Below are 23,913 nucleotides of genomic sequence, written 5' to 3' on the forward strand. Positions count from 1 at the left end.
CATCTGCTCATGGCAAACCAACCACTGTGCTCATGTCTTGAAGAGTTACAAGAGCCAGGAGGTGAGGTCCAGGCTTTCCCATGGCTGAGGTCATGGCCAGGTTGGTCCCTGCAGCACAGGCAGCTCCTGACCAGCATCCCAAGATGGAGAGGCACAATCAGGGACACAGCAGCACACCAAAACTTGCTTTGGAAACAAAAGAAACCTCAAGGTATTCCACCTTCCCAAAGAGCTGGATGAATCCAGCACCTTCTCTGTTCTGAGAGACTGATCCAGATTGCAGCCACCAGCTTTGGGACTGAAAGACTAAAGATCCATAACATGTCCTCAGAATCCAAACAGCTCCAACATCTCCAGAGAACATCAGTGCACATGTCCTGTCCAGTAGTTGGGGCCACCCAACTATCCAGAAGATCCAACCCAAGAGCTGGGTGCTGAGGACTGGAGACAGTGCCCTGGCTGGCAGTGTTTTTGGGGTGAAGCTTTCTGCCTCAAGAACATCACTTTGTTCCCTAAAAGCCACCCCAAAAGATGAGGATAACCCTTGATGAAAGCCAACAACTCCCTGAGTCCACCAGAACACCTGATAACACCAACACAACCCTTTGCTGCAGCCCCTTTGCTCTCAGCATGGTGAAAAACTCCCTGGGTGGGTTTTTTTTTTCCCCCAGATAGTTGGGACCTGCCTTGGGACAGGAGACCCCACTGCAGAAGATGCTGTGTGATGGCATTTTGCCCTCTTGGTGATCCTGAAGTCCCACCCCAGCAGGAAAGAGGGACTCCCTGTCCCAGCAGCCCAAGCAGAGGGCAGAGGGTTGGAGCCAACCTCCACGAGGCACTGAAGAGCTAAGTCCCTCCTGTCCTCCCCAAGTGACTGAATTATTTGAGGCTGGGTCAGGCTCCTGATGGTTTTTTCTAGCTGGTGGGGAGCTGCTCTGCATCTCGTTTGATAAAAACACCTCCAGGGCAGATTTCTCAGGGTGTAATTTGCAAGCAGAGCCACGGCTTAACAGGATTTGATCTTCCCCAGGACCAGGGCTGAGGGAAGGAGGCTGCAGCCTCTCCCAGCCCTGCAGACACCCAATGGCTTCCACTGCCTCACGCAACACATCCTGGGGGCTGCAAATCCCATTTCCAGTTGGACTCAGTTGCTCTTTGATGTGGCAAATGAGTGCCCAGGGCCAGATGCTCAGCCGTGCAGAACCCAGGGGAAGGAGGGACCCAGAGTTTGGGAGAGCTGATGTCCAAGGGAGCAGCATCCCAGGTGATCCTGACCATCCTCAGCCAGCCCTGTACCTGGTTTTCCTGCAAAATCAGCTCCCTCTGCAGCAGCACAGCCTGTCACCCACCCAGCAAGGGGCTCCCAGGAGATGGGAAGCATGAATCCTCAAAGCAATGACATCTCCATGCCAAAATACACAACACAGGGTGGGGAAAAAAAAAAAAAAAAAAGCACCAGATATTGTGTGTTTTCAGAGGGAAGCAGCTGAAAGGGTGGTGCAGAGAAGCAGGGAGTGAAGGCAGCTGGTTTGGAGGTGGCCTTGATGCTGTCACATGCCCCAGCTCCACGCTGCTGCACAGGGGGTGACATCCTCAGAGGAGGCCACTGGACTGCCAGAACAGCAACAGGAGAATCCCAGAGGGGTTCAGGTTGGGAGGAACCTTAAAGCTCATCTAATTCCACCCACCCTGCTCAAGGCAAGGACACCTCCCACTAGACCAGGTTGCTCCAAGGGTGCAAACTCTTTCCCTGGGGATACAGCACCCCAGAGCCTGCATGGTTCAAGTCCAAACCCACCTGAAGAGGATTTGGGCTTGAACCCCAGGAAGTGGGTGGCAGCACCAGGCTCACCTAGAGCCAGCTAGAACCCAGCCCTGCCATGTGCCACCACCCCAGCTCCAGTGGATGATGTACAGCTCCTCCCCAGCAATCCTCCTCCCCATATCATAGAATCCTAGAATCATAGAATGGGCTGAGTTGGAAGGGACCTCAGAGCTCATCAAGTCCAACCCTTGCTCCACTCCCCCCGTGGTTCCCAGCCCATGGCACTGAGTGCCACATCCAGGCTCTTCTGAAATATCTCCAGGGATGGAGAATCCACCCCTTCCCTGGGCAGCCCATTCCAATGCCTGAGCACCCTCTCCAGAAAGAAATTCTTTCTCATGTCCAACCTAAACCTCCCCTGGCACAACTTGAGACCTCTTGTGCCCTCTTGTCTTGCTGAGAGTTGCCTGGGAAAAGAGCCCAACCCCCCCCTGGCTCCAACCTCCTTTCAGGGAGTTGGAGAGAGTGATGAGGTCTCCCCTGAGCCTCCTCTTCTCCAGCCTCAACACCCCCAGCTCCCTCAGCCCTTCCTCACAGGACTTGTGCTGGATCCCTTCCCAGCCTCCTTGCTCTTCTCTGGACCTGCTCCAGCACCTCAAGCTCCTTCCTTATCTGCCCAGATAAACCTTTCCAGAGGCTTTCCAGGGAAGCAGCAGCTCGTTTACTCAGCACAAAACCAGGGGACCATCCTGAAAGGTGAAAGGATTTGATAATCATGTGAAATTGGACTAAAAAAACCTCTCCCACTGACCCCACTGCTTCTGCTTCCGAGATGAAGCAGCACCAAATTCCTGTGGGAATTTCACTGCCAGTAAAGGCAGCAGCTGAGCACAGCCAGGGAGGGGCTGGCAGCTGTCCCCTCCTCTCCTGTCACAGGGGACGTAAAAGGTCTTTAAAAGGGTGTAAAAGGTGCATTGGCTGTTTAAGAGGGTGTAAAAGCTGCACTGGGTGTTTTAAAGACAGAGCTGCGGTGTTTAAGCACCGGATTCAGGAAGGTTGGGTAAGCAGCTGGACTCCACCATCTCCGAGGTCTTTTCCAACCAGAACAATTCTGTGATTTGATTTATTTTTTTTTTAAATCCCCTGCTGTGCAGCTGGAGTGGGAGCAGCAGCCATGGCCCAGTGCTGCTGCCATCCCTCCTCTGGGGCTGCCGCGCCGGCAGCAGCTGCGCCGGGGCAGACGTCAGATGCGATCGTTTCCACCTAACCCACTACCCCAGATTCTCCTCCCGAGGACGAATGAGGCCCTGGCCCCCCCTCCATGGTTTGCCTGAGAGAGCCAGAAGATGTTTGGAGGGCAAACAGAGCCACGAGGGGGGTTGTACCCAGCTCCAACCTCCGGATCCCAGCAGCCTTGGCTCAGGCCGAGCGGTGGGGCAGGAGCCCCACGGCCCAGCTCCTCCACTCAGCATCCTCCAGCATGGGAGCAGAACCTCTGCCTCTGTGTTCAACCCACAGCCATGTTTTTCACCCCACGTCCCTGTTTCTCAAGTAATTTTTAAATTTCTGCCCTTCCTTCAAGGGCTTCAGCCATCTCCCTCCTCAGCAGTTGCCTCTTCCCTGCCAATGCCTGAGCTGTCATCTTCACCCTGGCCTCCTGCCTGGCCCAGCTGCTTTCCTGACCCCATTTTCAGACAAGGTTAAGGCCTAGGCCAGGCTCTAGCCTCTCAGCGACCTTGCCAAGGGTGGAAATATCCAGGCTCTTTCATTGTGGTCCAAGTCCCAAGGGCAGCTCCCGTATGGGCTGGCAGCTGTGGTGCTCAGCAGCCTCCAGCCAGGAGGTAAACAGCTCCTCTCTGCTACTGCTCCCATCAGCTGTCACTTTATTGTCCTCCACTGCTCTCATTTTGGCTCTCTTGCCTTCCTCCTGTGGTTCCCAAGCAGTGCAAGTGCCCGTGGAACCAGAGCAAGGTGCTCTTCCCACCAAGGGATGAGGATAAGGGGAGGCAGAGGCAGCCAGCCCAGTGCCAAGGGCTGGGGTGGTGCTGCCCTTCAGCCTCCTTCACCCAACACTGGGCACTGGGAGCAGGGAAGGGAAATCATCTCCAGGCTGGAGAAGAGGTTCGTGGGGACATCTTGGACCCAAAAGCTGCAGCAAGGCAGCCAAGCTGCTGGGGAATGGGACTCCAAGGCAAGCAAGGTGCCACTGGGCTGCCTTTGGCCAACCCTCCCTTGGGTGCTGCGAGGGACCCAGCACCATCCCTCACCTCCACCCAATTCTTCAGCACCTCAACGAGCCCCTCAGCTCATGGCTGCAACCCCACGGCTGCAGCAACTTCCAGCAGCAATTTCAGCTTTGTACTAAGTCCTAACTACCACCTTTAGAAGCCCAGTTTAGAAGCAGCCCTGGGCAGCTCAGCCACGTGGCAGCCAGCAGCCCTTTCAGCAGAGCAAGAAGCAGCTTGAGGTGCCCACGTGTTGCTGAACACTACCCAAACCCAAAACCACTTCCTTACATCAGGAAGGACCCCAAAGGTTCTTCTGCAGCCCTCGTTTCCCTTGTCTGCCCTGGTGAGGGATGGTGGCCCCATGCCCCTGGCCCAGGCTCACCACTTGCCAGCTGTGCCTGACCAGGTCTTGCATAGAAACCCCAATGCAGTTCCAAGTTCCTAAAAGGCCCTTTCCAGCTGTTTTGGTCCAGTGATGCAGGACAGACATCTACAGCTCCTCCTCCAAAGATCAGCCTGAGGGAAGGAAGCCCAAGTGCTTGCTTCCACTCCCCTCCCTTTCCTAATCTGGGCTCCCAGCAGTGACTGCAGCATTGCTGGGGTCAGCTAGGGCACAGGAAAGCTCCAGCATATCTGACCCATGATTCTGGGCCACTTCCAGGGATGGTGTTTTGTTTTGGTTTGTTTCTTGCAGAAGGAGGGACCCCCAACAGCCCTGCACAGCCAGGCTCTCCCAGGAGCCAGTTCCTGTCTTGGCACAAACGTGGTCCCCATTTCCTTGCAAATGCCACCAGGAAGCTGGCAAGGACCCTGGAAGCATTCTGGATGGCCAAGAGCACATTTTAGGAGCAGGGTGGGTGCCTGGCCAGAGGAACATGCCCAGCATCCATCTAGGGAGCATTCAGACCTCGTCATCTTCTTGGCTGGCACCTTCATGGCAAACACCCCTCTGCAGATGCCAGCTCCAGTGAGCTCCTCTGCCCCTGCTGACCAAGGTCCTCCTCCTGCTCCTCCTCCTTCTCCTCCTCCTCCTCCTCACACTGCTGCTGCAGGGTTTGTCAGCACAGGGAGGGCAGGGAAGAGGCCGTGAGAGCTGGAGGCCTGGCCCTGGGCCACCATGGCTGGGTGGCTGGGGGAGGAGAGGGAAGGAACAAAAAGCACAAGTAAAGAGTGACTTCATCTTAAAAGGAGCTTCCTTCCTCCCTTTGCAGCTTTCCAAGGCAGCCCCAGGGTTTCCTGTGGTCCTGCCTTGACACCCAGTGGGCACTCAGGGTGCAGGCAGCTGCCTGCTCCTGGCTGTGGCTGCAGCTGCTCCGGGTGCCAGCTCTCCCTCCTCCAGCTCCAGGGCTGAGCCAGGCAGCCTCAGAACCACACAAGGAACTCCAGAGAGATGTCCAGGGCTCCTTCTGGACACCTCCAGCCCCTCAACCCCATAGCACTCACCCCACAGCAGGTGCCCCATTGAAAATTTTCCAGGTCCTGACATCGGGGCAGCAGCAAAAGTCCCATGGGATGGGGAAAAAGGCTTCAGGGCAGGCAAATCCCAGGATAAAACCTGGCATCTCCTGTTTCAAAAGGCTCAGGAGGGCTCAAGAACACGTCCATCTATAAAGCCAGGTGCCTTTCAGATGTGAAGGGTCTTGCCTGCTGTCCCAGATGGTTTTCCTCAGCTCTTGGGGATCTGGCAGATTGCTTCAGCCCAGGCAGAAGTTCTCCTGCCTTCTCCTGTGACCAAATCCCTCTCCTTGCTTCTGACCCTTTCAGCCTTTCACCCTCTCTCTCCCCCAGGTACAAGCACAGAGACTCAGTTCTCACATATCTTTCTGTCTTAATGCCTCTCCTTTTCCTTCCCCTTCCCAATTTCACCCATTTCTACTAAACTTTAAGGCATGCCTGGGCATGGCCAGGGCAGAGCAGAAAAGCCAGGGATAAACCAATTACCACCCATAAAAAGAAATCTAATAAAAAGATCTGTACCTTCATGAAAAAAAAAAAAAAGGGGCATTATTAAGATCAGAGCTTGCTGGGCTTTGGAGGAGTGGAAAAAAGGAACAGAAGGCCATCAAACTGGAAAGCTGATGCTTGCATTGCTCTGGGATGTGATCCCAGGGGCACCACACATCAGCCTGGGGGGTAGGATGCAGCTGGAGTGGCTCCTCCTGTCTGGGAGATCACAAGGAATCAACACAAGCACCAGCACAAGGCAAGTGTTGGAAATCACCACCCCCAAGGAAAGGGACAGCAGGCAGCAGGACAAAAGTTGTGCCACAGGAGTGGATTTGGCCCCAGATTCACTGACAGCTCGGATGGGAAGAAAGGGGATGGCAGGAGAGATGATTTAGATGGAATATTAGTGGAAGAGAATGTTCTGGGCACTGAGCTGCTCTCAGGGCTGGCAGGGGCACAGCCCCACCTGAAGCCCCCAGCCCCAAAAATAGGGCCAGCACTCTCCCTGCTCTTCTGTCAGCCCCAGGCAGACCAGCACACTGCTCTTCCCCTACCTCCATTCCTCTGCAAAAGCAGAAGGGAACCAAATGCCTCCTGTTTTGGCTGAGCTAGAAGAGCCATAAGCAAGTCAACCATCCACCTTCACTCTGTCTTCCAGCTGGAGTGCCCAACCATGGGGCCTTAGAGACAGGTGAGGTGCAGAATTCAGTGCACAGACACTCACTGCCCCACCAGACCTTCCAAGGGGGCTTTGCAAGGTCTCCTCGTGGAGCAAACACCTCAGTTTACCATGAAGTCAAGAGATTTTGGTTCAAATGCATCAGAGAGATGCAGTCATTTAGAGCATCTCCCAGTCATTCACTCCTTTGTGACTCAGGAGACCTCAGCTGGTCTCCAGCCCACCCTTCCCCACAGCTTTGTCCTTGTCACTCACTGGGCCTTCCCTTTTCCTTCAGGATCTCTGAAGCAGGAAACAAACCCTACCTGGTTACTGTGAAGACACTGCTGCTGCTGAAGTTGGAGTCACCAGATGCATCCAGAGAGCCTGGGAGCAAAGAAAAAGGAGACAATTAGTGAGATGGCAGGGAAGGAAAAGAGAAGGACCAGCAGACTAGAGAGATGACCTTCTGCAAAGACACCATCAGCCACTGTCTGAGGGGCTGGGGATCCTGAGAATCCCCTCTGCCTGCTGTGAGCTTGTTTTATTCCTTGACAAGCTCTTCTCCACTGCCAGAGGCACGGGGTGAAGCTGCTGCAGGACTGGCCTCACTTGGCAGAACGTGGGCTGCAGAGCTTCAGACCTCAGCCCCAAACTGGGCCCCCTCCTGTGTGACAGAGCCCCAGACACATCCTCTGACAGCTTCAACCCTTCTCCCAGACACAGCTGAGAACTGCAAAGCTGCCTTCATCACCTGGATTTCAATACCTGGAGATACCCCACCAGCACAGAAAAGGCTGAATCTCAGCCAGGACATCTCCACCTGGCCAGCATTCCTGCAGTCTGACTTCATGTGGGATCCAAGTGACTGAGCAGCTTTCCAGCCTCTGCCCTGTGCTAAAACTGAGTCCTACAGTCATAGAATCACAGAATGGGCTGGGTTGGAAGGGACCTCAGAGCTCATCAAGTCCAACCCTTGATCCACTCCCCCCGTGGTTCCCAGCCCATGGCACTGAGTGCCACATCCAGGCTCTTTTGAAATATCTCCAGGGATGGAGAATCCACCCCTTCCCTGGGCAGCCCATTCCAATGCCTGATCACCCTCTCCAGCAAGAAATTCTTTCTAATGTCCAACCTAAACCTCCCCTGGCACAACTTGAGACCTCTTGTGCCCTCTTGTCTTGCTGAAAGTTGCCTGGGAAAAGAGCCCAACTCCCCCCTGGTTCCAACCTCCTTTCAGGGAGTTGTAGAGAGTGATGAGGTCTCCCCTGAGCCTCCTCTTCTCCAGCCTCAACACCCCCAGCTCCCTCAGCCTCTCAAGGTCATGGTGAGAAAGCAGGACAGGATGAACCTGACTCTCCATGCCCCCTTGTGCCCACAAGCTCTGCTCACTCATGCCATAGCCCAGCCACAGCAGCACAACCAGGGATCAATCCCACGCCAAAGGGGGAGACATTCCAGCACCGAAACTTTCTCTTAACGTTTTAAAGCTCTTCTGCTACAGATTTTAATAAGAGGAAGTAACCTGAGGGCAAACCGGGCATAAAAAAGAAAACATTTTGCTGCTGTGCTACAGCACTGTCCTCCTCCCTCTTCCAAAAAAACCTCTGCTGTTGTTGCATTGGCCGGGAATCGAACCCGGGCCTCCCGCGTGGCAGGCGAGAATTCTACCACTGAACCACCAATGCCAGGTGTGGGGCACCCCACGGACACAGCCCACGGCCCCACCCCACGGCCCCACGGCCAGCGCGGTGGCTGCGCTGCCACCAAGCCCAGAGCCCCTCATTGTCCCCCAGCCGGGGGCACACGGGCTGCCCCTGAGCCACGGAACTGCCACCCAGCCAGGGACAGCACTGCCACCAGAGCAGGGCCCTGAGCCAGGGCCCCCTTTGCCACGGAGCCAGGGACACTGAGTGCCACCAACCCAGTGTCTCCCAATGCCCCTGAGACAGTGGCACTGGCTGCCACCAAGCTGAGGCTGCTAAATATCCCCAGGCAGCCTCTGCCACCAAGGTCACCCCTGGGAACACCCCCCAGGGTCCCTCCCCCTCCAGGTGACACCAGGGTGCAAAAAAACCCCCAAAAGCCCAACTGGGCAGCAGGTGTTGCATTGGCCAGGAATTGAACCTGGGCCTCCTGCGAGGCAGGCGAAAATTCTACCACTGAACCACCAATGCCAGGCGTGGGGCACCCCACGGACACAGCCCACGGACACACCTCACACCCCACACCCACGGCCGGGTGGGTGCAGCAGGGAGGGGACCCCCCCAGGCAGCTCTGATGCTGGGGCTCCAGCCTCTCCCTGCTGCCTCTGACACCCCCTCCAGCCAGGGCAGTTCTCAGCAGCTCCAGAGTTCACGTCAGGACAAGGCCTCAGCAGGGCTGCACACCCTGCCCCACGGCACGGGACGCCCCGGACACACTTTGGGTTCCCCCTGGAGATCCGGCTGGGACAGATCACCCACACCCAGCACCCAAAGGCAGCTCCCCCGGGTGCAGCAGCTCCCCACGGCCTCAGCAGCCCACGGAGCCCACATCACGTGGGGGTCTGGGGGCTCTGGAGGTTTAGGGCAGGACAAGGGCTGCACTGCCAGAAACAAACCCCGGGGCTTTGGGGACCTGAGCCACCCCTGCCAGGTGTGGGGCTGCCCCAGGGCTCCATGGCCTGGGCACCCCTGAGAGGAGCCAGCACTCTCTCCACTGCTCCTGAGACAGTGTCCCTCAGTGCCACCAAGCTGCTCACCCTCACTGCCACCCAGGCATGGACACTCCCTGCCACCAAGCCAATGTCCCTTAGAGTCACAGAATGTCAGGGGCTGGAAGGGACCTCTGGAGCTCATCCAGTCCAACCCCCCTGCCCCAGCAGGGTCACCCAGGGCAGGACACACAGAACACATCCAGGGGGGTTGGAAAGGCTCCAGAGAAGGAGACTCCACAACCTCTCTGGGCAGCCTGGGCCAGGGCTCCCTCACCCTCACCCTCAACAAGTTTCTCCTCATGCTGAGCTGGAGCTTCCTATGTTCCAGTTTCAACCCATGATTCTCTGTCCTATTCCTGGGCACCACAGAACAGAGATTGGCCCCTTCCCCTTGCCCCCCACCCCTCAGATATTTATGGACACTCATAAGGTCCCCTCTCAGCCTTCTCTTCTCCAGGCTGAACAGCCCCAGGGCTCTCAGTCTTTCCTCACAGCAGAGATGTTTCAGTCCCTTCACCTTCCTCGTAGCTCTCCCTTGGGTCTCTCCAGGAGATCCCTCAGTAGATCCAGCAGATCCCTGTCTCTCTTGACCTGGGGACTCCCTTCCTGCCAGCCACAGAGATGCTCACTGTCCCCACACCAGGTCCTCTCCCTGTCCCCAGCATGCCAGCAAGGCCGGGGCACTCCCCACAGAGCCCACGCTCCCAGCTGTGGAGGCTGAGCAGCCATGAGGGGGACAAGGGGACAGCGGCGCCTTGGGGAGCAACCTCTGGGCCCAAGCTCAGGCACCCCGAGGTGTCCCCAGGGTACCAAAAGGTGTGGGTGCTGCATTGGCCGGGAATCGAACCCGGGCCTCCCGCGTGGCAGGCGAGAATTCTACCACTGAACCACCAATGCCAGGTGTGGGGCACCCCACGGGGGCACCCCACACCCCACGGACACAGCCCACGGACACAGCCCACGGACACACCCCACACCCCATGGACACAGCCCACACCCCATGGACACAGCCCACGGACACAGGCCACACCCCACGGACACACCCCATGGACACAGCCCACACCCCACAGACACAGCCCACACCCCACGGACACAGCCCACGGACACAGCCCATGGACACACCCCACACCCCACACCCACGGCCGGGTGGGTGCAGCAGGGAGGGGACCCCCCCAGACAGCTCTGATGCTGGGGCTCCAGCCTCTCCCTGCTGCCTCCCTTGAAGCCCTTGGGTTCCCCCCTCCCTGCTCCCTCTCAGGTCAGGGCTTTCCCAAAGCCTCCCCTGCAGCCCTGGAGGTACCAAATGGCTCAGCCCAGGGGAGTTACAGCCCAGACATAATTCCACCTGCCTGGACAAGAAAGAAAAGCATCTCCTCACCCCAGGAGAGCAGCATCAGAGGGGTGCTGGGAGGCTGTTTGCAGACACTGCTCCCCCCAGGCCCTCTCCATGTTGTTTCTTCTCACTTGAACACTCAAGTTTTAGGACAGGACAATACCCATGTGAAGGTCTCAAAGCACAATGAATTTGCAAAGTCTCCAAAATTCTCCTCCTTTCTGTTCTTTATGCAGGTGCTGATGCTCTCCTGAACTGACACAGCTCTCCAAGCCCTGCTTTAGGTGATAGAGCTGCTCCCCAAGCAGCCCCTGCAGGACAGCTGGGACATTCTCTTCCCAGGTTATGCAGCAGATAGTAAATGTTTCACTACAAATCACAGAATCATTTTAGTTGGAAAAGATCTTTAAGATCACCAAGTCCAACTGTGAACTGTGTCCCTCAGCACCACATCTCCAGGGCTTTGAAATCCCTCCAGGGATGGAGACTCCACCACTGCCCTGGGCAGCTTGGGCCAGAACCCAACAACCCTTTCCAGGGAGAAATTGTTCCTAAGACCTCACCTAAACCTCCCCTAGGGCAACTTGAGGCCAATTCCTCTTGTCCCATTGCTTGTTCCTTGGGAGAAAAGACCAACCTCCCTTGCTCCAACCTCCTTCCAAGGAGCTGTAGAGTGAGGTCTCCCCTCAGCCTCCTTTTCTCTGGGCAGAACACCCCCAAGTCCCTCAACTGCTCCTCATGACACTTGTGCTCCAGACCCTTCCCCAGCTCCACTGCCCTTCTCTGGACACACTCCAGGACCTCAATGTCCTTCTTGTGAGGGGCCCAGACCTGACCCCAGGATTCCAGGTGCAGCCCCAGTGGTGCCAAGCCCAGGGTGATGGTCCCTGCCCTGCTCCTGCTGGCCACACTGGAGCTGACACAAGCCAAATGATCCTTTTTTGGTCAATTTGATGACTGAGGTGAAGGGAAGCATGGTGAGGGGACAGAGCTGGTCACCAGGGAGTGCAGCCCCACAGCACTGCTGGGGCTCCAGGCCAGGTCAGTGACTTTGCTATGCAGACAGCCCCAAACACCTCTGTCCCAGCAGAACTTGACATGTGAAACACATCTCCAAGTCTCAAAGAAAGCACAGAGGCCCAGTGTGCCCAGAGATGCCCCAGAACACCAAAACCAACTCAAGAACTTCTCTTGAGGCCCTTCCCTTGACCTTGCTCACACCTCTAATGGCTCAGACCAAAAGGGACTCACAGTTGGCCACTGCCTCTGGCTTGGAGAGGGACTCCTCTGAGGTGGGCTCTGCTGGTAGGGTCATCAACTGCTTGGCCTCATCCATTTCATCATCCTCTGGGATGACCAGCTTCATCAGGCTCTGATTGCACACGTTGGCCACCTCCTTGATGTCTGAGTGGAGACAATGTAAGGAACAAGCAGTCTGACACACAGAGAATAAACCAGGGTGCCCCAGCCCAGCTACTGCAACTCCCCTCATAGAATCATGGAATGGGCTGGGTTGGAAGGGACCTCAGAGCTCATCAAGTCCAACCCTTGCTCCACTCCCCCCGTGGTTCCCAGCCCATGGCACTGAGTGCCACATCCAGGCTCTTTTGAAATATCTCCAGGGATGGAGAATCCACCCCTTCCCTGGGCAGCCCATTCCAATGTCTCATCACCCTCTCTGCAAAGAATTCTTTCCTAATATCCAACCTAAACCTCCCCTGGCAGAGCTGAAGCTCTGCCAGGGGAGGTTTAGGTTGGATATTAGGAAAAAGTTCTTAATCCCAAGCCCTCTTGTCTTGCTGAGAGTTGCCTGGGAAAAGAGCCCAACCCCCCCTGGCTCCAACCTCCTTTCAGGGAGTTGGAGAGAGTGATGAGGTCTCCCCTGAGCCTCCTCTTCTCCAGCCTCAACACCCCCAGCTCCCTCAGCCCTTCCTCACAGGACCTGTGCTTGAGTCCTTTCACCTCCAAAGGACCAGTGTGGGCTAAAGGACCTGGTGTGAGGACATCTCCTGGCCCTCTCCAGCCGTGCAGCTGGCCCTGCACCCCAGGGGCAGGAAGTGGGTGGATCCCTGTGGGATGCTGGAGCAGCTCAGAGTGCCAAGGATACTCTTCTTCCGATCATCATAGGAGAGGCAGGGCAGGACAGCAGTCAGGATCCCTGAGGAATAGGGCAGCATCACCCTCCCTGCCAGCTGGATGAACTCCCTCATCCAGCACATGGCTGTCAGCTGGATCAGGTCATCTGGAAGACATGGGAGAAGCAGAGGTGAGGGAAAGGACAGGACTGGCAGCTGAGCAAACACCAGAGGCCGAGGAACACCTTGCCAGCAGAGAGCTCCCTCCCTCTTCTCCATCCAGGGCCACCACTCCAGAAAGACCTCAGCAGGGGACAGTTTCACCCTAGAGGGGACAGGTAAGACCTGAAACTGCAGTGAGGCTGAGATTTAACACAACCATTAGGTTTCAGAGTTGACCCAGCTCAACCTGTGACCCAGCTTCCTCATTTATAAGTTGTCTCCCAAGCTTCTCAGCACAGAAGGGCACTTCCTCCACCACATCCAGAGCAGTTGTGTCTGGGTCAAGCATCACTCCTAGGCCTGGGGTTTTATTGAGCTTCCTTAGCTCTGCAGAAGGCAGCACAGCTGGGGCACCCACCTGGTGCAAGGGCCCACATTTTAGGCTTCACTAGTGTAAAGCCCTTGGGGATCAGTTCAACCAAAGCAAGCAGCCTGGATCTCTGTTTTTCTGACCCAAAATAAACCCCCTCCTGTCTGGTGATGTCTAAAGAGCAGATTAATGAGCACCATAACAGCTGCCACTCCCTACACAGGTGCCATCCCACAGCCAGATATTTTCTTTTCAGGCACCTGTGGGCTGGGGGGTTCAGCAGTGGGATCAGCTGTGGGAGAGCTGCCTGACAGCCCTTCCTTTCCATGGGATTTTAATGCATTATGGCAAAGAATCCCAGACTGGTTTGGGTTGGAAGAGACCTTAAAGCTCATCCAGTCCCAACCCCCTGCATGGGCAGGGACACCTCCCACCAGCCCAGGTTGCTCCAAGCCCCATCCAACCTGGATTTGGACACTGCCAGGGATGGGGCAGCCACAGCTTCTTGGCAAAGAATTTCTTCCCCATGTCTAACCCAAATCTCCCCTCTCTCAGTTTAAAGCCACTCCCCCTTGTCTCCTCACTCCAGCCCCTTGTCCCATGTCCCTCCCCAGCTTTCCTGGAGCCCCTTCAGGCACTGGAAGGTGCTCTAAGGTCTCCCCATTGCAGCTTCTCTTCTCCAGGCTGCACAACCCCAAATCTCCCAGCCTGGCTCCAGAGCAGAGCTGCTCCAGCCCTTGGATCCTCTCTGTGGCCTCCTCTGCCCTTGCCCCAAGAGCTACACATCCTTTTTGTGTTGGGGACTCCAGAACTGGACCCAACACTGCAGGGGGGTCTCACAAAAGCAGAGGGGAACAATCCCCTTCCCTGCCCTGCTGGCCATGCTGCTGGTGATGCAGCCCAGGTTTCTGTGCTGGGATCATGTTGCTGGCTCCTGGTGAGTTTCTCATCAACCAACAGCCCCAAGTTCTCCTCCTCAGGGCTCTTCTCAATCCATTCCCTGCCCAGTCTGTGCTTGGAAGGAAGAAAGGGCCAAGGGGGCAAGCTGCTGAACAACCCCCAAGAAAAACTCTTGGGTTGAACCTAGAGCCAGCACTGCAGGCCCAGAGGTGGGTGCTACAGCTCCACCCTGCACACTCACCTGCTGCCTGGCAGTGGATCACCAGGATATTGGCCATTTCTGCAAACTTGACACTGGAAGGGTTCTTCTTGATCTCCTTGAGGAACTCCCCAAGAGCCACCTCACACCTGCAGAGAGGCAGAGCAGCTGCTCAGAGCTCCAGCACCTCAGGTGGGGAAGTTATCAGTGCACAAACACCTGTAGGAAGGACCCTGGTGGCATGGCAGAGTGGCAGGGACAGGAAAAACCTGACAAAGTGTCCCTGCCCCAAAGCAGACTGCCCAGAGTCATGAGGGTGGGGGTGAAAATTGCCTGGAGTCCCCCACACATTCCCACAACTCCCCAAAGGTTCTGCTGAGCTCAACATTGGGCTGGGATGGGGAGCACAGAGGAGCCCAGGGAGGCAGATGATCCCCAGAGCTTTCAGTGCTTGTTCCTTGACGTGTGGACACTGGGAAACTGGGAGAACCCAATAGGGCCTGGCAGCAGGATAGACCCAGGACAGTCCCATCACCCACTTGTGCCCTACAAAACAGGTCCACTCTGTCTCCCAGCACAAGAAGCCAAGATCCTCTGACCTTCCCTGCTTCAAAACATCCTTCAGTCTTGAGAGCAGCAATGGTTGCTCCTCCTCTGCACCCAGGAATAGCTGGGTGGATGCTCACATCCCTGCTCATGGAACTTGAACCCCATCCCAGAGGCAGAGGTGACACCAGCACAAAGGCTGAAGCCAGCCAGAACCATTTGTCCCCCTGTACAAAAGGTCCCCATGTCCCCTCCCTCTTGCAGGCAACCCAGCCACAACAACCCAGGGCATGGAGGTCCTTGCCAAGGACACTTCAGTCCCTGCCCAAGGCAGCCAGACTGCTCTGCCTTCCACCAGGCACACCAGGTTCTGCTGCAGTTGAGGTGCAAAAAAAAAAAATAAAAAAAAATAAAATAAAATGCAGAGGGTGTCAGAGAGCCAGAGCAGAGGGTTCAGGCTCCACACTCACATTTTCCGTATCTCCTTGCTGTTGTCTCCCAGGATCTGGAAGAGCCCATCCAGGATTTCTGGCAGGTAATCCAAGAGGTTGATGTCTGGCACAGACTCTAAGACCAGGATCTAGCTCAGGGGAGGAATAAGGAAGGAGAGAGGTGAGTTTTGGAGATGCCAACTAACATCACCAGCACCAATCCAACGGGATACTGAAGAATTCCCCTGTATCAGGGGAATTTTCACTTTTCCCCTGTATCCCTCAGCCCTCAGAATTCAGGGCTGAGCATGGGACTTCGTCCCTTTGTCCTTCTCCCCCAAGCCCCATGCAAGTGAGACCTGGGGGAGAAGGACAAGGGGACAGCAGAGTTGCCCACCTTGGAAAGAAGCCAGAGCAACACAGTTCCCATCCCTGGGAGATGGGAAGCAGCCTGGCACAGCCCCCTGGGAGACAGTAACCTCCAGACCACAGCAATGCTGTTTATACCACTCAAACTTTGACTCTCTCTCTTCAAACTTGGAGTGCAAAGCCCTGCACCAGGCTGGCAGAAGTGCAGGATGCTGCCCCACAGGCACAGGGGGGTGACCAGGAGCTGGCATTTTAGGGAAGCAAAGTGAAAAGCTCTGCTGGCTTAAAAAATAAAAAACCTGCCTGAGGAAGCTGAGGTGCCCGAGCTGGCAGACAGAGCTGCTGTCTGCCCAGATGTGAGATGCTGAGGGGAATATCCCAGATTTTGGGGCTGGGAGAGGCAGCCAGGGGTGGGGCTGTGCATACCCACCCAGGAGATGATGAACTGGCGGGCATACTGGTTGTTGGAGTAAATCCTCTCCCGCAGCAGAGGGATGAAGCCCACCAAGTCAAACTGGTTGCTCTCTGTCACGATGTCCTGGGGAGCCCAAGCAGAGGGTGTCAGGAAGGATGGCAACCACCTCCCCCTCCCCCAGCACCCACCCAACCATCCCCCACCAGGCCTTTTCTGAGGCACGTGAGAGGAAAAAGGTGATGAGGGGATGAGGCACGGTTCCTGTGAGCCAGGAGGCTTGGGGAGAAGCAATCACAGGGTTTGCTCAGGTGATGAGCCAGTAATTCCCCTCAGGCTGCAGGGAAGGGAATTACAGTGGGAGTGAGGCTCAGGCCAGCTTGACTGAGCAGGAGAAGGGGGAGAGCACCTCCAATCCATGCCCCAGTGGTGTGTTGCACACATGAGCAAGCACCTCTGATGGAAGCACACGTGTCAGGGCTGGGAAGAGTCCCCTGGCTTCCCTTTACAGCTCTCCCTCCATGCCTGGTGGGCTCTGCTGCCTGGCTGAGCCTTTCACACCAGGGCAGTGAAGCAAATCTCCCAGCAGGAGGGTTTGCAGCCCAGCAGGGAGTGACCATGTTAACTGCTGCACTACTGGGGAGGAGAAGACTGAGAGCCCTGGGGCTGTTCAGCCTGGAGAAGACTGAGAGGGGACCTTATGAGTGTCCATAAATATCTGAGGGGTGGGGGGCAAGGGGAAGGGGCCAATCTCTGTTCTGTGGTGCCCAGGAACAGGACATGGAATAATGGGTTGAAACTGGAACATAGGAAGCTCCAGCTCAGCATGAGGAGAAACTTCTGGAGGGTGAGGGTGAGGGAGAAAGCCCTGACCTGAGGGGGAGCAGGGAAGGGGCAACCCAAGGGCTTCAGGGGAGGCAGCAGGGAGAGGCTGGAGCCCCAGCACCAGAGCTGTCTGGGGGGGTCCCCTCCCTGCTGCACCCACTCGGCTGAAGGTGTGGGGTGTGGGGTGTGTCCGTGGGGTCATAGAATCATAGAATCCTAGGGGTTGGAAGGGACCTGGAAAGATCATCTAGTCCAACCCCCCCTGCCAGAGCAGGGCCCCCTAGAGTACATCCCCTAGGAACGTGTCCAGGTGGGTTTTGAATGTCTCCAGTGAAGGAGACTCCACAACCCCCCTGGGCAGCCTGTTCCAGGGCTCTGTCACCCTTACAGTAAAAAAATTTTTTCTGATATTCAACTTGAACCTCCTATGCTCCAATTTACACCCATTACCCCTTGTCCTATCACTGGTCACCACTGAGAAAAGCCTAACTCCATCTCCCTGACACTCACCCCTTACATATTTGAAAACATTGATGAGGTCACCCCTCAGTCTCCTTTTCTCCAAACTAAAGAGACCCAGCTCCCTCAGCCTTTCCTCATAAGGGAGATGTTCCACTCCCTTAATCATCTCAGTAGCTCTGCACTGGACTCTTTCAAGCACTTCCCTGTCCTTCTTGAACTGAGGGGCCCAGAACTGGACACAATACTCCAGGTGTGGCCTCACCAATGCAGAATAGAGGGGGAGGAGAACCTCTCTTGACCTACTAACCACCCCCTTTCTAATGCACCCCAGGATGCCATTGGCCTTCTTGGCCACAAGGGCACATTGCTGGCTCATGGGCATCTTCTTGTCTACCAGGACCCCCAGGTCTCTTTCACCTACACTGCTCTCCAGCAGCTCAGCCCCCAACCTATACTGGGACATCGTGTTGTTCATGTGTGTCCGTGGGGTGCCCCCGTGGGGTGCCCCACACCTGGCATTGGTGGTTCAGTGGTAGAATTCTCGCCTGCCACGCGGGAGGCCCGGGTTCGATTCCCGGCCAATGCAGCACCCACACCTTTTGGTACCCTGGGGACACCTCGGGGTGCCTGAGCTTGGGCCCAGAGGTTGCTCCCCAAGGCGCCGCTGTCCCCTTGTCCCCCTCATGGCTGCTCAGCCTCCACAGCTGGGAGCGTGGGCTCTGTGGGGAGTGCCCCGGCCTTGCTGGCATGCTGGGGACAGGGAGAGGACCTGGTGTGGGGACAGTGAGCATCTCTGTGGCTGGCAGGAAGGGAGTCCCCAGGTCAAGAGAGACAGGGATCTGCTGGATCTACTGAGGGATCTACTGGAGAGAGCCAAGGGAGAGCTACGAGGAAGGTGAAGGGACTGAAACATCTCTGCTGTGAGGAAAGACTGAGAGCCCTGGGGCTGTTCAGCCTGGAGAAGAGAAGGCTGAGAGGGGACCTTATGAGTGTCCATAAATATCTGAGGGGTGGGGGGCAAGGGGAAGGGGCCAGGAATAGGACAGAGAATCATGGGTTGAAACTGGAACATAGGAAGCTCCAGCTCAGCATGAGGAGAAACTTCTGGAGGGTGAGGGTGAGGGAGCCCTGGCCCAGGCTGCCCAGAGAGGTTGTGGAGTCTCCTTCTCTGGAGCCTTTCCAACCCCCCTGGATGTGTTCTGTGTGTCCTGCCCTGGGTGACCCTGCTGGGGCAGGGGGGTTGGACTGGATGAGCTCCAGAGGTCCCTTCCAGCCCCTGACATTCTGTGATTCTATCCCTCACCTCCAAGCATCAGGGAAGGAACTGAGAGCTCTGCCCAAGCAAAAAAAAACATCAGGAGGCAGAGCAGGAACGGGAACCAAGGCCCCCAGCCCAAAGCTGCAGCAGGGCAGCTCCACTCACATCACCTTGTGCTTGGCCAAGGGAGAAAGAGACTTTGTCACTCTGGCACTTGAGGGGAGACCTTCTGGCTCCTCACAACCACCAGAAAGGAGCTTGGAGCCAGTTAGGAGTTGGTCTCTTCTCCCAAGTTCCAAGCAACAAAACAAGAGGAACAGGGGAGATTCAGGTTGGATATTAGGAAAAAATTTGCTCCCTGAAAGCGTGGTCAAGCATCAGAACTGGCTGCCCAGGGCAGTGGTGGAGTCCCCATCCCTGGAAGGATTTCCAAGCTGTCCAGATGTGGTGCTGAGGGACATGGGGCAGTGGCAGTCTTGGAAATGCTGGCTTGCCAGTTGGACTTGATGATCTTAAAGGTTTTTTCCAACCCAAAAGATTTGATCATTCTGTGAAAAACAGAGGATCAGCCCTTCTGCTGCACGGGACAGAGCTACAACCCTACTTGGACTAAATCCTTGCTTCCCCAGGCACTCAGCTCCCCAGAGCTGACCACAAAGGTGGCACCTCCCAGCCCCAGCTCCCTGAGGCTGCCACCAGGCCCTCATTGTAAGAGGTAACAGTCAGGGAGAAAAAAGTTATGTAGTGACAACACCCACAGGGCTGAGCTGAGCTGGTTTCAGTAGCTGCAGCCTCAGGGACTGACATGTCCCCAGCCAGGACATGTCCCCTGCCTGCTGCCTGCAGGGAAGAAGGGAAAAGGTACCTTGAGAAGTCGATCGAGGAGCTCAGAGCCACTTTTGACATTGGGGTCAGGATCAGCAGCCAGCTGTGAAGGACAGAAACAAGAGCCATTGCAGCAGAGGGTCCCAGGTCTGTTCTTGCTTTGCAGCAGAGCAACCAGCAGGCTCACAGGCCTGTTGCTCTCCTTTGGCATTACAAGGATGGACACAGAGAAGTCCCTTGATCTCCACCTCCTTGTCAGGCTCCAGGGAGGATGCGGAGAGCGCAGAAAACAGGTCTTAATTCTCCAGCATGGAAAACAAAAAACTCATGGAGGTTGAGAAGCAGCTTCTTACCTTGCTGAGGCCATCGAAGAGCACGTTGAAGTGGGGGAGGACAGAGCCCCTGGCCACCTTGACAATGTTATAGAGAGCCTCACAGGCGTAGTACCGCAGGCGGCTGTCGGCGTCGTTGAAGCAGGTGAGCACCGGCTCGATCAGCTCCTTCAGGTAGAGCCCAGAGTCCTGGGGGAGAGGAGAAAAAAAGCTCAGGTTTGGACCATGCTACAGGGAAAGGGAAGAGCTGGCCCTGCCCTAGAACATCTTGTGAAAAATTCCAGCCCCTGATGGTTTGCACCTGTGCTGGGTGGGATTTATTGATGAGTTCTGAAGTGCTGATCTCTGTTCTGGGGTGCCAGGAACAGGACAAGGGGGGATGGGTGGAATGGAATGGCCTCCCCTCACCCCACCGGTTGCACTTTAGAATCACAGAACCATCAAGGTTGGAAAAGGCCTCTGAGATCATCAAATCCAACACATCTCTGGCAGGGCAGGGGCTGGAGGAGCTGGGTGTTGCGTTGGGTCGCTCCTGCCCTGGGTATCCCAGAGAGCTGGGAAAAGGAGGCTCAGGTGAGGCCCATGCTACAGGGAAAGGGAAGAGCTGGCCCTGCCCTGGAACATCTTGTGAAAAATTCCAGCCCCTGATGGTTTGCACCTGTGCTGGGTGGGATTTATTGATGAGTTCTGAAGTGCTGATCTCTGTTCTGGGGTGCCAGGAACAGGACAAGGGGGGATGGGTGGAATGTTCCTCCTTTGGGGAGGAACAGACAAGAGAGATGCCAGAACTGACCAAACAGAGGATTCCATCCCATACACCTCATCCTCAGGATAAAGTTGAGGCATCACAAGGGTCAAACCCCTTCCTGCTTCCCCTTCTTCCCCTCTCCCTGTTCCCTTCAGCATCCTGGGAGGATTCTGTCTGTTCCTCTGCCTCTGCTCCTGATCCATCCCAGCCTGGATCTGTGTGTTCCTGCCTCCAGCTCCCAACTCCTGCTGACCCCAGGATTCCAGCCTGGACTTTCCCAGGGCTGCCCTGCAGCCTCAGTGGGGATGTGAGAGTTATTGGGGGAGAGGAGGGAGGAACCTGGGATCAATTTCCCTGTATATTTGTATAGATTTAGTAACTTTTCCTATTTATCATTCCTGTCCCATTAAAGCTGTGCAGTTTAGTTTCCAACCCATCAGTCTCTCTCCCTTATTCTCTCTCCTTTCTTTATCAGGGAGGGGAGGAGGATTAATCTGGCATTTGGTTTAATTGCCAGGGCAGTGTTAAACCCTGACAGCTCTGTTTTGCAGGTCAGAGCCATGTTCCAAGCTGCAGGTTGTCCTCCTATACCATGGAAGAGCCACCCCAGGCAGAACAATTGCTGAGGGGTTCACCAGCACCAGAAGAACTTCAGAGAAACCCAGAGGTGGAGGTTGTCTTGTTCTGAAGTGAAAAACCTCAGCTCTGGGGAAGCAGGCTGGCACTTCCCACGTGTCTAACAGAGAAAGTAAGAAAATCAGCAAGGGGCAAGTGAGCAGATCAACAAAGTGAACTCAGAGCTTTCTCTGTGTCCTTCAAAGTGACCTAAAACAACTTCTCCAGCAGCTCTGGCAGCACCCAGTGCTGCAGAGGAGAACAAGGTGGGTCAGGTGCCCAGGCTGAGGGCACTGCTCATCCCAGGGAGGGTTCTGCAGGGAGATTTTGCCTCTAAACAAGAGGACAAAGAGAGAAGCACCAGGCAGAAGCCATCAGGCTTCAAAGCAGCCACTCAGATGACTGTGACCCTTGTGAGAAGGGGGATTAACAGATTACAATCTACCTTGTAGCTTTTCCAAGAAGCTGAACCTGCTCTTCCCAAGCCCTCTGCTGGTTTGGTTTGGTTTTTTGGTTTTTTTTTTTTTTTTTTGACACACAACTGGCTTTGAAGCAAAGCAACTCCTTCCCTTGCACTTTATTTCAAAAACCAGCTGTGTGGTTGGACTGAAAAGCCCCTGAGCTTGCAGTCCTCCCTTCCATGGGGACCTGAATGCTTTGGCCTCACCCTGGAGGCAACTGTCTGAGATTCTTCTTGTTGAGGAGAGGAAATGACAGAGAAAGACCTTAATGGGACAGAAATCAGCCAATTTCCCATGCAAGAGGCATCAACAGAACAGCTCCAGAGCCAGGAGAGGCAGATGGAAGGGCTGCCCCTCTCCTCAGCTTTATTAACAACAAATTAGTGCTCAAGCCCAGCTCTTGCAGACAGAAGATGGAGAAATGCCCCTAAACCACACCAAGGGAGCTGCCAAGATCTGACCCAGGCCCAGAGAACCCTCCTGTGCCCAAGGGACAGCAATGGGGACCTTCAAACACAACACAGTCCTGTGCTGTCACACAGGATGGGACCTGAGGGGCACAGCTCAGCCTCCCCTTCCCCCTGACCCAGGAGGAGCTGCTGTTCCCCCCTCCAGCCCCCCAGAACCCCTCACCTACCTTGCCCAGGGCAATGGAGCAGGCAGCCAGGCCAATGAGCCCCCCTTTCCTGCTGTGGGGGTGCTGGGAGAGTGCAAACTCCTGGGCCAGGATCTGGATGACGTGTTTGATCTGGGTCGTGTTGTTCTGAGCCACAAACTCCCTCACCAGCCTGGGGAGAGGAGAGAAAAAAACAGCCCCAGGGGGCTCCTGGTGGAGAAGCTCAGGAGCTCAGCTCCATGTTGCTGTCAGGAACAGGGATTTTGGGGCCACAAAAAAGAAGCCACCCCCAGAAGAAGCAGGAGTGAAATGGGGAAAACTCAAGGAACCCCCAACCAGGTGACACCAGAGCTGTCCCCCCCTCCTGCAGCCTCCTAATGCCATTCCCATTCCAGGAGGGATTCTCCAGGGCCACCTCACCAGGGCTGCACGTTGGCAGAGAAGCCACCAGACCTTCAGACACTGTGTCCAGCAAGGCAGGTGACAAGGACCAGTTACCCCTGGCACAGCACCAGACCCCTCTCAGCACACACCAGACCCACATCCAAGATTTTGGATATTTCCAGCCACCTGGCCAGGCCTTCACCTGATATTCCATGTCCCAGCACCCACCTTGCAGAGGTTTCTGCACCTGACCCAGAGACACCCAACACAGAAGCTGCCAAACACCAGCAACCCCTTCACACTGCCCTTCAGCCCAGTGCTGCAGGAAGGGCTCTTGTCCTGGTCTGGGCCAGGATAAAGGGGATTTTCTGTCTTGGACTTTTGCTTTCAGCTCAGTCTCTTGTAAGCAGCTGCACTGCTGAAATTAACAGCAAGTTTCTCAGGCAGTGGCTGCTCCTGGGACTGATAACTCCATGGTTATAGTTCCAGCCAGAGCCTGGTGTGCAGAGCCAGGGACACTGCTCAGCTCTGAGGAACATTTTGCCCTCCAGAAGGAAGAAAGAGGCCCCACCTGCAGCCTCCTTTGGGGAGGAACAGACAAGAGAGATGCCAGAACTGACCAAACAGAGGATTCCATCCCATACACCTCATCCTCAGGATAAACTTGAGGCATCACAAGGGTCAAACCCCTTCCTGCTTCCCCTTCTTCCCCTCTCCCTGTTTGCTTCAGCATCCTGGGAGGATTCTGTCTGTTCCTCTGCCTGTGCTCCTGATCCATTCCAGCCTGGATCTGTGTGTTCCTGCCTCCAGCTCCCAACTCCTGCTGACCCCAGGATTCCAGCCTGGACTTTCCCAGGGCTGCCCTGCAGCCTCAGTGGGGATGGGAGAGTTATTGGGGGAGAGAAGGGGGGGGAACCTGGGATCAATTTCCCTGTCTATTTGTATAGATTTAGTAATTTTTCCTATTTATCATTACTGCTTCATTAAAGCTGTGTAGTTTGGTTTCCAACCCATCAGTCTCTCTCCCTTATTCCCTCTCCTTTCTTTATCAGGGAGGGGATTAACAGAGAACATCTCTCAGTCAGGTAATTGCCAGCCCAGTGTTAAACTGTGACAGAGGTACAGGCAGGGGAGGTACAGGCAAAGGGAGGTAAAGGCAGAGGGGTACAGGCAGAGGGGAGGGTACAGGTAAAGGGAGGTACAGGCAAAGGGAGGCTACAGGCAGGGGTACAGGCAGAGGGGCAGAGGGGGCAGGGGTACAGGCAGAGGGGGTACAGGTAAAGGGAGGGTAAAG

General features: G+C 55.7%; 1 protein-coding gene and 4 non-coding genes across 12 annotated transcripts in view; 1 reads left to right on the plus strand and 4 right to left on the minus strand.

Moving 5' to 3' along the window:
* Positions 1-23,913, minus strand: part of VAC14 (VAC14 component of PIKFYVE complex) — an 81,692-nt gene that overhangs the window by 53,696 nt on the left and 4,083 nt on the right. For 6 of the 8 annotated variants that reach the window (XR_011728539.1, XR_011728540.1, XR_011728538.1 and 3 more), the window contains exons 2-11: positions 22,257-22,407; positions 19,817-19,984; positions 19,504-19,566; positions 16,112-16,219; positions 15,710-15,925; positions 15,352-15,461; positions 14,378-14,484; positions 12,737-12,871; positions 11,881-12,033; positions 6,925-6,985 (exon numbers count right to left, since the gene is read on the minus strand). Coding sequence is in view for 5 of the 8 variants with exons in the window: in XM_071757080.1 (XP_071613181.1) it covers positions 6,925-6,985; positions 11,881-12,033; positions 12,737-12,871; positions 14,378-14,484; positions 15,352-15,461; positions 15,710-15,925; positions 16,112-16,219; positions 19,504-19,566; positions 19,817-19,984; positions 22,257-22,407 (1,272 nt within the window). In the remaining 3 variants the exon portion in view is untranslated. Of the gene's footprint in view, positions 1-6,924; positions 6,986-11,880; positions 12,034-12,736; positions 12,872-14,377; positions 14,485-14,874; positions 15,462-15,709; positions 15,926-16,111; positions 16,220-19,503; positions 19,567-19,816; positions 19,985-22,256; positions 22,408-23,913 lie in introns of all 8 variants that reach the window. The other 2 variants (XM_071757082.1, XM_071757084.1) reach the window with 2 other exon arrangements.
* Positions 8,216-8,286, minus strand: TRNAG-GCC (transfer RNA glycine (anticodon GCC)). Its single transcript has one exon. It is a non-coding gene; the product is annotated as a tRNA-Gly (tRNA).
* On the minus strand, positions 8,705-8,775 carry TRNAG-GCC (transfer RNA glycine (anticodon GCC)). Its single transcript has one exon. It is a non-coding gene; the product is annotated as a tRNA-Gly (tRNA).
* TRNAG-GCC (transfer RNA glycine (anticodon GCC)) lies at positions 10,123-10,193 on the minus strand. The gene has a single exon. It is a non-coding gene; the product is annotated as a tRNA-Gly (tRNA).
* TRNAG-GCC (transfer RNA glycine (anticodon GCC)) lies at positions 17,896-17,966 on the plus strand. Its single transcript has one exon. It is a non-coding gene; the product is annotated as a tRNA-Gly (tRNA).

This window comes from Heliangelus exortis, chromosome 13, assembly GCF_036169615.1.
Source record: "Heliangelus exortis chromosome 13, bHelExo1.hap1, whole genome shotgun sequence".
Classification (NCBI taxonomy): domain Eukaryota; kingdom Metazoa; phylum Chordata; class Aves; order Apodiformes; family Trochilidae; genus Heliangelus; species Heliangelus exortis.